The sequence below is a fragment of the Oncorhynchus tshawytscha genome, linkage group LG03 (assembly GCF_018296145.1).
Source record: "Oncorhynchus tshawytscha isolate Ot180627B linkage group LG03, Otsh_v2.0, whole genome shotgun sequence".
Classification (NCBI taxonomy): Eukaryota; Metazoa; Chordata; class Actinopteri; order Salmoniformes; family Salmonidae; genus Oncorhynchus; species Oncorhynchus tshawytscha.
Genome location: NC_056431.1, coordinates 46966367 through 46979796, shown reverse-complemented (window position 1 = coordinate 46979796; position 13430 = coordinate 46966367). Strand labels below are relative to the sequence as shown.

At 40.5% G+C, this 13430-nt stretch overlaps 1 protein-coding gene across 1 annotated transcript in view; it reads right to left on the bottom strand.

The window, feature by feature from the left end:
- Positions 1 to 13215, bottom strand: part of LOC112237428 (contactin-associated protein-like 5) — a 64022-nt gene extending 50807 nt beyond the window's left edge. Inside the window, exons 1-2 of the mRNA XM_024406026.2 lie at positions 12991 to 13215; positions 1796 to 1906 (exon numbers count right to left, since the gene is read on the bottom strand). Of these exons, the coding sequence (XP_024261794.1) occupies positions 1796 to 1906; positions 12991 to 13075 (196 nt within the window). The 5' untranslated portion in view covers positions 13076 to 13215. The remainder of the gene's footprint in view (positions 1 to 1795; positions 1907 to 12990) is intronic.
- Positions 13216 to 13430: the final 215 nt, after the last annotated feature.

Genomic DNA, 13430 nt, shown 5'->3' with positions numbered 1-13430 from the left:
TGGCACCGTTGTTTCTGGTAGCCTTCTGGAATTAGATCCATTGTCCTAGGTGGTGGTTTCACTGTTAGTGTACACCTGTTGTTTATGAAGCATGTGACAAATAACATTTGATTTAATTTGAAATGCATCAGTGTACTTGATATAGTCGAAGGGCCACCCACCAAAAAAGGCTTCAGAAAAGGCATTCTGTGACCCGGGAAACAACACTGCAAAGTTTAAACATCCTTACATAGATCATTTTATGTATATGAACACTGTGTGGTTAAACAGTTTGAAAAGTTGCACATTAATGAAATATTATAAATCAAAGGTACAATTTTGAAATCATAGCACATTTCAGGTAATTTCCCCTAGCAACACTATGAGGTTGCGGTGTCACACCTTGGTTACAATTGTTACACACGTTCTGTTGTCCATACTTGCAGATAGCAACATACTGTATGTACCGGACCAGAGGAAATAATACGAGATAAGAAGCTGTTGAAAGGTGCTAAATAAATTTGTCTCAGATGCCAGAACATCGCCGATGTAGCTGTCAGTTCCTTGAAAGTTTTGAGAGCTGTGTTATCTAACAAACACTGTGCTGTCTTTAGTTTGGCTAGCAGGCAAAAGAAATGAGGTCCCTTGTCGGCTAAATTCTACTGTTAAAATGTCTTATATTAACTACGAAAACCACCGTACAGGTACATGTTTAAAACCTATTTCCTAATTTCAGGGTTCATCTGGATAAGTCAAAGACAAAGACGATAACCTGTTGCTTGAGCTTATGCAAGGGCAAACACCGAACGCACAAATAGATCTGTGTTCTGTGCACCAGTGTGCAACAAAAGGAAAGAAGGTGAAACATAGCAGCAAATTACCCAAGATTACCCCCAAAAAATCATAACTTTTGCTAACAATGACAAATGCATATGCAACTTTTACAAGTTTTGAACCACAATGTGCTCATATTCATAACATTATCTATATAATGTTGTTGAAAATTTGCCGTTTTGTTTCCTGGGTCACGGAACAAAACATTTTTGGTGGATGACCCTTGGACTAATATGATAAATACACTGGTGAATAATAACCTCAGTATCTACATCCAAACATTCACGTGAAAGTGTGATATGGCGGTGCAGTGTACAATTAGTAGATTCAGACCCCACAAGCCGCCCAGCTATCAGGCAGAAGAAACAGGTCAGTTCATGTTCATTACTCAGCTGCTGTGGGCTGGGACACAACACCATGGGAGCAGATGAGCTCTGAATATTAAACCAGAGTCTCAGTCACAGAGGAAGCATCATTTACGGAGCCCCCCCCCCCCAGGATAATTTTGGTTGTTACAGACTCACATACTGTTACAGAGGTAAAACATGACATGGGGTCAGTCGGGTTAGGCTAGCTGTTCACCCTAATATCCCAAGTCATTGAGAATCATTATCTAGTTTCAGACAGTAGACTCATTTATATATCAATTTATTGATCTGTGACCCTTGTTGTTATGTCTAAGAGCAACATTTTAAATTGGCTAAACGGTGCTGACGTGTACAATGAGTACTGTATCAGGGATATATTTATTTAAGAGGCTCATGAGGTGAATCTTAATGAAATAATAAGCATAATGCTATTTCAAACTAATACTGGATAAGATTTTTATTTATTTTTCATGATATCCTAATATTACGGTCCATAAGAGCTGTTTAGCAAACTAAAACACCTTCCTTTTACCTTAGATAAAGTATTATTGATTGTCTCTAGGTATTGTTCAGAAACTTTAAATAAAAAAATAGAACTTTCCATTGTAACTCACCATCTCTTCTGTTGATCTTGGCAAAGTGTGGAGCGTTACTGACAGAGGACTGTGAGGAGCTCTCTAAAGAAGCTGGGGGCAGCATGGATACCAATGGGCCATTACAAATATCTGTAAGAGTAAAAAAGAGAGTATGCTGTATGAAGTTCATGGTTGGGTACAATATATAGAGCTTTAGCACCATCATTATCTACTAGAGCAGGGGTGTCAAACATACGTAATAAAATAATATTAATAATAAAAACATAAACTGCTCAAAAAAATAAAGGGAACACTAAAATAACACATCCTAGATCTGAATGAATGAAATATTCTTATTAAATACTTTTTTCTTTACATAGTTGAATGTGCTGACAACAAAATCACACAAAAATTATCAATGGAAATCAAATGTATCAACCCATGGAGGTCTTGGATTTGGAGTCACACTCAAAATTAAAGTGGAAAACCACAATACAGGCTGATCCATTTGATGTAATGTCCTTAAAACAAGTCAAAATGAGGCTCAGTAGTGTGTGTGGCCTCCACGTGCCTCCACGTGCCTGTATGACCTCTCTACAACACCTGGGCATGCTCCTGATGAGGTGACGGATGGTCTCCTGAGGGATCTCCTCCCAGACCTGAACTAAAGCATCCGCCAACTCCTGGACAGTCTGTGGTGCAATGTGGCATTGGTGGATGGAGCGAGACATGATGTCCCAGATGTGCTCAATTGGATTCAGGTCTGGGGAACGGGCGGGCCGGTCCATAGCAATGCCTTCCTCTTGCAGGAACTGCTGACACACTCCAGCCACATGAGGTCTAGCATTGTCTTGCATTAGGAGGAACCCAGGGCCAACCACACCAGCATATGGTCTCACAAGGGGTCTGAGGATCTCATCTCGGTACCTAATAGCAGTCAGGCTACCTCTGGCGAGCACATGGAGGGCTGTGCGGCCCCCCAAAGAAATGCCACCCCACACCATGACTGACCCACCGCCAAAACCGGTCATGATGGAGGATGTTGCAGGCAGCAGAATGTTCTCCACGGCGTCTCCAGACTCTGTCACGTCTGTCACATGTGCTCAGTGTGAACCTGCTTTCATCTGTGAAGAGCACAGGGCGCCAGTGGCGAATTTGCCAATCTTGGTGTTCTCTGGCAAATGCCATACGTCCTGCACGGTGTTGGGCTGTAAGCCCAACCCCCACCTGTGGACGTCGGGCCCTCATACCACCCTCATGGAGTCTGTTTCTGACCGTTTGAGCAGACACATGCACATTTGTGGCCTGCTGGAGGTCATTTTGCAGGGCTCTGGCAGTGCTCCTCCTGCTCCTCCTTGCACAAAGTCGGAGGTAGCGGTCCTGCTGCTGGGTTGTTGCCCTCCTACGGCCTCCTCCACGTCTCCTGATGTACTGGCCTGTCTCCATGCTCTGGACACTACGCTGACAGACACAGCAAACCTTCTTGCCACAGCTCGCATTGATGTGCCATCCTGGATGAGCTGCACTACCTGAGCCACTTGTGTGGGTTGTAGACTCCGTCTCATGCTACCACTAGAGTGGAAGCACCACCAGCATTCAAAAGTGACCAAAACATCAGCCAGGAAGCATAGGAACTGAGAAGTGGTCTGTGGACACCACCTGCAGAACCACTCCTTTATTGGGGATGTCTTGCTAATTGCCTATAATTTCCACCTGTTGTCTATTCCATTTGCACAACAGCATGTGAAATGTATTGTCAATCAGTGTTGCTTCCTAAGTGGACAGTTTGATTTCACAGAAGTGTGATTGACTTGGAGTTACATTGTGTTGTTTAAGTGTTCCCTTATTTTTTATGCAGTGTGTATATATATATATATATATATATATATATATATATATTCACTGTGGGGAGAACAAGTATTTGATACACTGCCGATTTTGCAGGTTTTCCTACTTACAAAGCATGTAGAGGTCTGTAATTAGCAATAAAATGCTAATTAATTACTTAAAAATCATACATGTGATTTTCTGGATTTTTGTTTAGATTCCGTCTCTCACAGTTGAAATGTACCTATGATAAAAATTACAGACCTCTACATGCTTTGTAAGTCGGAAAACCTGCAAAATCGGCAGTGTATCAAATACTTGTTTCCCCACTGTGTATATATATATATATATATATATGTATATATATATATATATATGTGTGTGTGTGTGTGTGTGTGTGTATATATATATATATATATATATATATGTATATATATATATATATATATATATATATATATATATATATATATACAGTATACACTGAGTGTACAAAACATTAGGATGACAGACAGACCAGGTGAAACCAGGTGAAATATATGATCACTTATTGTTCGCAATTTTATGGAAAATTATGTTTGTGTCTGCAAGCGCAGCACGGTATGGGGTCTAAATGCAAGTACTGCTAAAATAGCGGGGCTGCCTCACTTAACCACTCCACAAATCTCTCCCCATCTCTCCCCAGCAGTCCATTAACTCAAGCAGTGACCCCTAAAAAGAGGACAGTAGAATCCACAGTACCCTAGGCAGCCCTATGTGTTTGTGTGCGTGCGTGCGTGCATGCGTGTGTGTGTGTGTGTGTGTGTGCATGTGTGTGCACGTGCGAGTGTCAGTAGTGTTCCTCCTAATCCATCAGATTAGATCACTTCCACCAGGCAGAAGGAGATTAAGAGGTCAGTGATCTGAACTTGTCGGCCTCATCTTCCACTGATCCAGCCCTGCCTGCCAGGCCCCAATAAGAGCAGTGAATGGGGTGGAGCTCATTCACTTAGCTAGCTACTGCACCACAACTCTCCTTTGTTGTTTCTACTGAGCAGTGTGGCTTCTGGTGCATCACTGTGTGGCTGCTAAAGAGGATCCCAGGACATAAAAATAACTGGCAACAGCTTGATTACAATGATCACTGTACTCTCTCCATCAGTGACTCATTCATCGATTTCTCTCTTTACATCATTTTGTTTTGGATTCCATCCACTCCATGTTGAATTTATCCGGGAAACATCTGCAGTAACTAATGAACATTCATCTGGTAGACAACAACATCATGTTGAAAATGACAGCAGGAGCCTGTTTGCGACACTTTGGAAGTATCTTTGAGGACAGACAGCCCACCACATTTCAGCTGACCTGAATTGACTGCACTTATATCACTTGCCAGCAGATGTCTCTAAATGTTGATTTACAGATTGACTCAAGTGGATCAAGCTGTTTTTTTTTTAAAGGATATAGATATCATTTTAAAAAACAGCTTATATATACATACAGCAATATAGCCACAGATGCCCAACTTTTGAGAAAAATCCCATCATTTCACAAGGAATCATACGTTTTTATCCTAATGTTATTAAACATTGTGTGGCAAATATGTTTTCTGTTTCTAGTGAAAATCCTTACATTACATTGTAGCCATTTCCTGCAGTCAAATGACCAAATCGCCTCTAATGGCCTGATGGGTGGGATGTAATTCCTATTTTTCCTAATTTTCATAAAGAATAAACATAATTTCAAAAAAACTTGGTCAGATGGTTATGTTAGAATTTCATTATTTTGTGATGTATATAAAGTGTAATATTGGGATGCAACCTCAACATGTAATACATTACATCTCTGATTTAGCCCAGTGTAGTAAAATGTTTTAATCATCCCTGCCCACTACTTAAGCACTCTAAGCATGACTCTGTCTATCTCTTTCTATTTATATCTATCCATCTCTCCATCACACACAACCCATCAGACTCTGGGGATCATGCAACCACTTTGAAACAAAGCAAGCACCTTTGATCCTGACGGCCTTCTCACAAACATCTTCATCAATGTCAGGTTAGTCTTTCACTTCTGTAAAAGTACCTGCTCCATTTCATCTGATGGTTACACCAAATCTTAACACACCTATGAGACCTTTGTACAGTGGAAAGGGTACACCAATAATATGTTTGTGTCACAGCAGCATATAACGTAAAGCAATCGGCAAGGACATAACTCTAAGAGGCCCCTGAATACAAAGACAATTACGGTAGCTCACTTATAAAATGTGTGTTTTATGAACAGTGTTTTTGTTTATAGCCTCCATCTAGTTATTTGGCACCGAGCCAATAGCTGGGCTGTCAATCAGGAAGAATTATGGGTAGAGGATGATTTGCCTGCAAAGCTGTACTGCTCTGCTCAGTGCCTCCTTGCCTTGGGATAATTGAAAATCTATCCTAGCTATGAATGTGATCGTGCCACGGCACACTCGCTATGCAAAGTGCTTGGGCTTAAATCTTAAACACTCACTCCCATAAGCAGACACACACACACGCACACACACTCACACACACACAGAGATGAACAGAAACAAACACAAACAAAGTTGGAATAGAAAGCTGAACCAGGAGCCAGCCCTTTCTATAAACTCATAGCTTGTACAGTAGATCCTGACAGGGTATAGCGACACTGTGATTTTAGTATCCACACCAGTGAGAGACATCTTGACACCTCCAGGCTAGTAGAACATAGCTGGGGTTATCAGTGATTGTGTTTGGGATTTTAAAAAAGAAAAGAGGCTGCACTCCCTTCCACTTCCCTCTGTTCCCCAAGGTGTGCCATCATCCAGTGATGCATGGGAAGATAGATGGCTGTGAACACATTTAGATGCACACTGTGAGCTCTCTTTTCTCTCCTTGGCCTATACACTTCCTCAAGGCCCATAAAGAACATATTTTTGTCATGTAACACAATGACCCATACTTAATTTAGTGGGAAGACTATTCAAGTGGAAGGAAGTTAGGCTATTTTGAGGTTGAAAACATCAATATGACTGCACATTAGAGTACACAACCAAATGTAATTTGTGAGTTTTATTGTCAGTTTTGGAAAAACAACCACATTATCCAGTCAAATTTGATGGCCAGATTTAGCTCATTCAAATCCACAAAATACTGCCCTTGATTCTGCTTTTCACACTATATTTATTCAAGCTTTTTGCTAGATCTCAAACGTGACTTTCAAACCCAATCTACTTAACTTCTACCTAACTTGCTCTCTTTAAAATGTGCAACAACTTTTTACAACACAAAGGCCCCTGAGTTGACTTCCATCCTTCACACTGCTCATTAGCCAGCATCCCCTCCTAGTCTTTGTGCTAAACAAACAGCGCTCCACAAAGAAATCAAGCTCAATTACGCCAACAAACTGCCTTTTGTAGCGTATGCGGCTGGAATATTTTTAGCTCCATTTCAGGCCCCAGCGCACCTGCCGATGACTAGCAGCATGGTCAGAGCAGAAGTTGTGGAGCTGTTTCAATTCTGAGACTAAACGGAAGAAAAAACTGCTTTTGCAACAGCTAATGGCTATCCAAATAAGATCCTTAAATCCTAAATCCATTATTATCTCTATGGAACTATATGGAGAGACTTGAAGAAGACAAAGATGCTCAAATGAGCTTCCTGTGTGCTAGGCACAGCAGGCAGCCTCTACCGCCCTGTCTACCCACGATGCATCACTCCAAAAGGATCCAGAGGAACAATGACATGATCCAGTAAAGAATGGATGTATACCTCCGGGTAGTATCGATAAAGTAGAATACGATACCTCACATGTATTTATAGACTGGTCCCATCTCATCTCTGTTCAGGCAGAAACATTGAGTATGGCTGAGGTATCGTTTGACAATTAGCTACAGACGCAGGCTGAATTTGAGGAAGTGCCGGTCGATACGTGTGATTGAGAAACACAGCACTGTACTGTAGCACTTAATTTCCAATAATGTGTCTGATAGAGTGAGCAGCAAAACATAGTTTAGAGAGAAAGTGTTGATAACTGATCTGAATGCTGATATGTTTAGGTTTACTTACAGACCGAGCGATCACGTGACTATCACTCACTTCATAAATTCAAGAGATTTTACACTGCTGGTGAGAATTCTCAATCAAGGCACAAAGGAGAAGTAACACATACTGTGAAACATTGTCAACAACTCTGTTCATTTTTCATATCATTATCAAGTTGGCATAGATGGCGGTGCAGCTGCTCTTTTGATACATATCCCTTTCTGATTAGTCTTTCTGGTTGTGTCACCTCTGTGTGATACACTACCCCACACTGAAATCACCATTAGCCAACACTATGTGTCACTATGCAAAGAAACCATAGGTTACTGGCTTATTAGCCCCTGGTGAATACTAGATTGGAAAAGAGAGACTCCCATTGGCCAAAAATGACAGCTTGGCTTCCATATCCAAGCAGCCCCAGATGGTGGTCCTGATATGGCCATCCTCTCGCCTGCCTGTGGAAATGTCACCAAGCCCGCTTACATTTAAATACATGCAGATTAAGTGTTGAAGGCTCACCTTCATTAGAACTGGGAAATAACTCATACAATACTTTCTGGAGAAATAAATGTAAAAGCTGTCTAAAGATGGTCAAAATAAAGACAGCAGGTTTCAGATTAGATAAATGTTTGACTGTTCACTTTCAGAACATCAATTCCCAAACCCAGATGTACTAATTTGGTCATATTGTTACAGAAGCTATGCTGCAATAGCTACCTGTCTGGCTCAATCATGAGTCCTGCTCAAAACGTTTGCAGGATCCACCTGTATCATCAAGCCCTGGATCATCAATTGAAAACTGTGTGTATGAGATTCCTTCTCACAGAAATGAGGAGTTACAGAGTAATAGCTACTGACAGAAAATGTCTGGCGGTATTCCCAAGTTTAAACCGTGCTTCCTGTCTGCTCAGTCTACTTTGGAGATGGAAAGTACGGAAACATTAGCTGGTTATTCTTATCACGCAGTCAAAGCCCTGCATAGCACCAGTATTCTCTTATCGGCACGGTCAATAGTAAGTGGTCACTTGTAATCCTTAGCAATCCTTTGCCAGTAACACCAGAAATAAATAGAAGATGGAACTTACGGACTATACAGCTATTTGTAGCATATTCATTGCACTCTATAGATCGGGAATGGTGTACCATCAGTGTGAGAGCGATATGATTGGAAATGCAAAGGCCTCCACCGGCGCCACATTCATCAAATAGATTTTTCCTCTCCCAGGTGGGCCAATATATTATTGCTCTAAATAGCCTTATATCATATATTGTTCGTTTTTTGGGGGGTTTGGTTTTAGCATTGCACAATACCAGTTAGCTCTCCTCTGTCCAGACCAAATATATGTATCATAAACAACCCAAAGATAATACAATTGTTGCACATCCTGGTCACATGATTTTAGGTGAACACACAGGCTGCAGAAAAACTTTGGAGATGCATTCAAGATGCAAATACCTTGGTATTTTGACTGACAATGATTTATTGTTTAAAAAAAAAAAAACATGACTGAGCTTGTTAATTAAGAATTGAATTTTTTATTTAAATAGATATTGTCTCTCTCCAGTCAACAGGAAGCAGGTTGGGCAGTCAACCCACTTGTTCTTTATTATGGTGATACTATTTATCAAAGTGCAGCTGCCTCTACTCTTAAAACCTTGGATGACGTTTTTTTATAGTGCCTTTCGTTTTATCACAGGAGACAGTTTTATTAGTCATTTCTGTATTCTTTACCAAAAGGTTGACTGGATTTCTTTGAAGTCACGTAGATCACATCATTACGGTCTTTTTTGTTTACAAAGCCCTGCTCCTCAAACTTCCAACTTACTTAACATCACTGTTAAGACTTAAAATGACATGTTATCAAACCCGTTCACAAGGTTGGTTAACTCTGGAGACTCCTTGGTGTCTCGCGAGTTAGGTAAAATAGCCTATAATTTCCTTGGACCTTACGTGTGGAATGATCTACAATACACTTTAAATTTGGAGGAATTGGTGCCTCTAGCGTAATTACGACAGTTGTTCGGGGACCTTTTTATTGAGAAATGCTTCTGTTTCTTGGTATATTGTTGTGTATAGTAGCATGTATTTTATTGTGTATATGAATGTGCATTTGGAAGTGTATTGTGGTGCTATACAGGGCTCATCTGGAAAAGAGACCTTGGTCTCAGCACGGACTCCTTGTCAAAATAAAAGTTCAATACAGTGATAAAATAGGCTTCATTCTCCCTACAGTATTCAGCACATACAGTATATTATGTGTGGCCGTGGGGCGATAACATGAACAAGCACAAGTGTATGGTAGGGGAGCAAAAAACAACACCGTACAAAGATACTTTTACATAATGGGGTGTACCATAGCAACAACTTTGGAGATATTCCAACATACAGTAAGTATATCATTGGTTTAATACTGCCATACCCCTTTCTTAATTCATTAGCTTAACAAGGCATGCTCCTCGACCATACTATCTCTAAATATATTAGGCTATATTCAAGGGTGAGTTAACTGTTGACTCCTGTACCAAACGTAACCCCCGTCTATAGCACAAGCCGGAGGTTGCCAAGAACTGCATTCTAATGTGATGATTGTCAACACCTTGAAAGAACCACAGTCTTTTTTCTTGGCATTTCAAATGAACAACATGCTCCTCAAAGTCACACATGAAAGGAATTGCAAAACAGCCCCATCCATCCACATCCAGCCATCCACACTAAATAGAACAAAAGACAGAGAAACATGTTCCACTTAACTAACCATGTAGTAATTGAACTCTAACTTCTGGGAAACATGTAGGAATCTCTATGAATAAGGCGTCCTGAAAAGAAAATCTATTATAATCAACCTGATTCATAGACGTCATATTGTCTATGTGATTCTTGGCTGTGTGTGTAGATCCACACAATAAACAAAGCAGAACATGGATGAGAGCACCTTTGCCTTTAGGACTGTACTAGCCCCAAGTCACACATTCAATAACCCTATCATCAGAGTAGCTCATAAGATGCTGCTGTCTTTATCAGTGGGTGCCCTTTCATTTGGATATTTTGTTGAATGTCAATCTGTTTTGCTGTATGCCATCCACCATACCACTGGGTAGATAATATTGGTCTATATTTCCATATGTAACTGCACGTGTGCTGTCCATCTCTGATCCACTACCAGCAACAGTAATGACAGCACTATACTGTCTAATAAATTCCCATAATTGGACCATTACGCAAAGTCAGATATGTTAAGGAAATCCAGAACCATTATGGAGAAGGGAAAACATTTAATTGGATAATTATGTGTAGTGACTAACATCTCATTTTACTTCTACTGTGTGCCATGGCCTTGCCATGTTATTACATACAGTATGCACTGTACATTGACCCATTCATGTGATGTACTTTTGAACACTCATTGCCTCTGCCGGTTTGGATCTCCCAGGCTCTAGCTAGCTGAGCTCTTTCTCCATACTGACTTGCCTAGTTAAATAAAGGTTTATAATTTATTAGATTTTTTAATGCAAATACTGGAGACTTCAGTCTACACATTGGAGGAAGTGGGAGCTCCCTACTGCGGTGTTCTGCCTCATTTATCTCTCGATAAATACATCACCCTTTTATGAATCTCTACAACAGTAGGAGTTCCTTCCATTCTAGAGACTAAGTGAGTGCCTGCTTTGCATTAATCAGCTAGTAGAATATGGTGAGGACTCAGGACTGCTTTTACACATGCATGCATCAATATGATGCTGTCATCTTTGCTGCAATGTGGGATGGTAGAGTACTTTACCAAATGTACTTCAGTAAGTGCCTCTGCTATGGGATATATGTAATTTACTCTGAAAGGTCTGCTCAAAAAGATAATACAATCAGAAACCGAACGGAAAATCCAAGCAAATAAAATATAGTATGGTGTTGTCCGTGTGACTGTTTATACTGTTAGCAATATAAGTATGTGCATAATATTGTGGGCTATAGTAGCTGTGATAGTATTACTGTAAACCTGGAGCAATATTCCACCCACAGAGGCATGGTGAAGTGAGTGATGTCAAGAGACAGCTCTGGCAATGAAAGCCCCCGCTGTTTTCATTCAAAGGCAACTTTCAAAATCATAATTTCACTCCCAGCTGGAAACTTTCCCTTTCAAGCACCACACTTTGGCCTTTAAAAATAAGATAAGGCAAATGATAAAGCAAGTCCAACCACCTGCTGAACTTCACTGTGAACCATTTGAATAGCAGTAAGATTACAGGCCCACGGGCCCAGCAGCATATGCTGGAAATCATTGGATGAAATAGGTTATTTAGTAGATGTTCAGTATCAATTATGAATATTTGCAAGCAACGGATCCGGTAGCCTTCATAGGACACCAGACCTAGGAGCATGAGGACATGCTCCTCTGGGAGGATGTGGCTGCCATTATCTCTGTCACCTGACACAGGGGCCACACAAACCACCCATGATGGATATTGGGCTTCTCCTTTTGTTTCTCAAAGGTAAATATGAGAACGGCCATTTGCTTGTCCTCTAGGAGAATCTAGCCATTTCATCTCTGAGCAGCATGTCAATTCTGATCACTGGATACATTTGAGTGACCACAAGAAGGTCATAAATGAATAATCTAGCTGTCAGTTTAGCTCAGTTCACTGGGTTACATCACTAGAATAAACTGCTTTTAAGCCTATCTCACAGGTACCAGGTCTCAAAGCCACCCATCAACTCTATGTTTTGGATAACAATTAGTATTTTAAGTTCATTTCCTTCAATAACTTAATGAATCATGCACGAATCAATGATATAGTTGTTTAATATGTTTGATATGGAGTTATAACAAATCGTTACCGATTTTGCACAATACACCACTTATCCTCCACCTAAAAACTCAGGTGAGGAAGGACGACCACTAGCGACAACAACATCCAAACAACTGGACTAAACAGATGCTGGCACAACAAATCAAAGACAATTGAATGATAATTTAATACGACATATCAGAGATAGCAACAAATGCCAACGATGCTGGGTTGAATATAATTTCCACCAAATTATGTTACTGCTAATTATACTGCAATTATAGGTTATAGAATATAATTTACTGATATTTCAATAGCCAAATCAAAAAAGTGTAATCTCAAACTACACTAGAAAGACAAGGAATCCAATGTTTCACGTTATAGTTGCAACACACGGCCCTACACGTATACATTTACTTGTAAAAAGAAACATAGCTATAACGTTATTATCTAGGCTTTTGCTTCTTCGGGCTTTTCAGCATACATCTATGTTTTCACCAATATGAGTCATAAGACTACAGCAAAAAGCATGTCACAAAACGCGCGCGGTTTCATTTCCAAAACCAGTGGTACTGGTAAGCAACTTCTGATACTCACAGTGACTGGCGGCGGACGCAGAGCTGGAGGCACTCAAAAGACAGACAATGAAGATGTATAACCGAGACAGCTTTCGCAATTCCATTCTCCCTACTGTGATATATCCTTATGTTGTAGGAAGAGAGTAAATCTCATGAAAGCGATGCCTTCAAATGTCCCTAGCGCGGACGGAATCATGCAGTGTGTTTGAAGCCCAGTGGAATAGTAAACCACTCCCCCATCAGCAGTCCTTCACAGATGCTCAGCCCGTAGAATCTCTCTCTCGTGCTCTCTCCTCCTCTTCCTCTCCTCTCTTAACGTATATCTCTCTAGTATTTCATGAGTTGGTTTCAAGTCATGGCAGTTGTAGTATTTTTCTTGAAGTATGTGCGCGCGTGTGTGTGTGTGATTTTGTAAAGTAGTGTAACTAGTTTTGCTGCTCCTCTTGCTGCGCTCTAGAC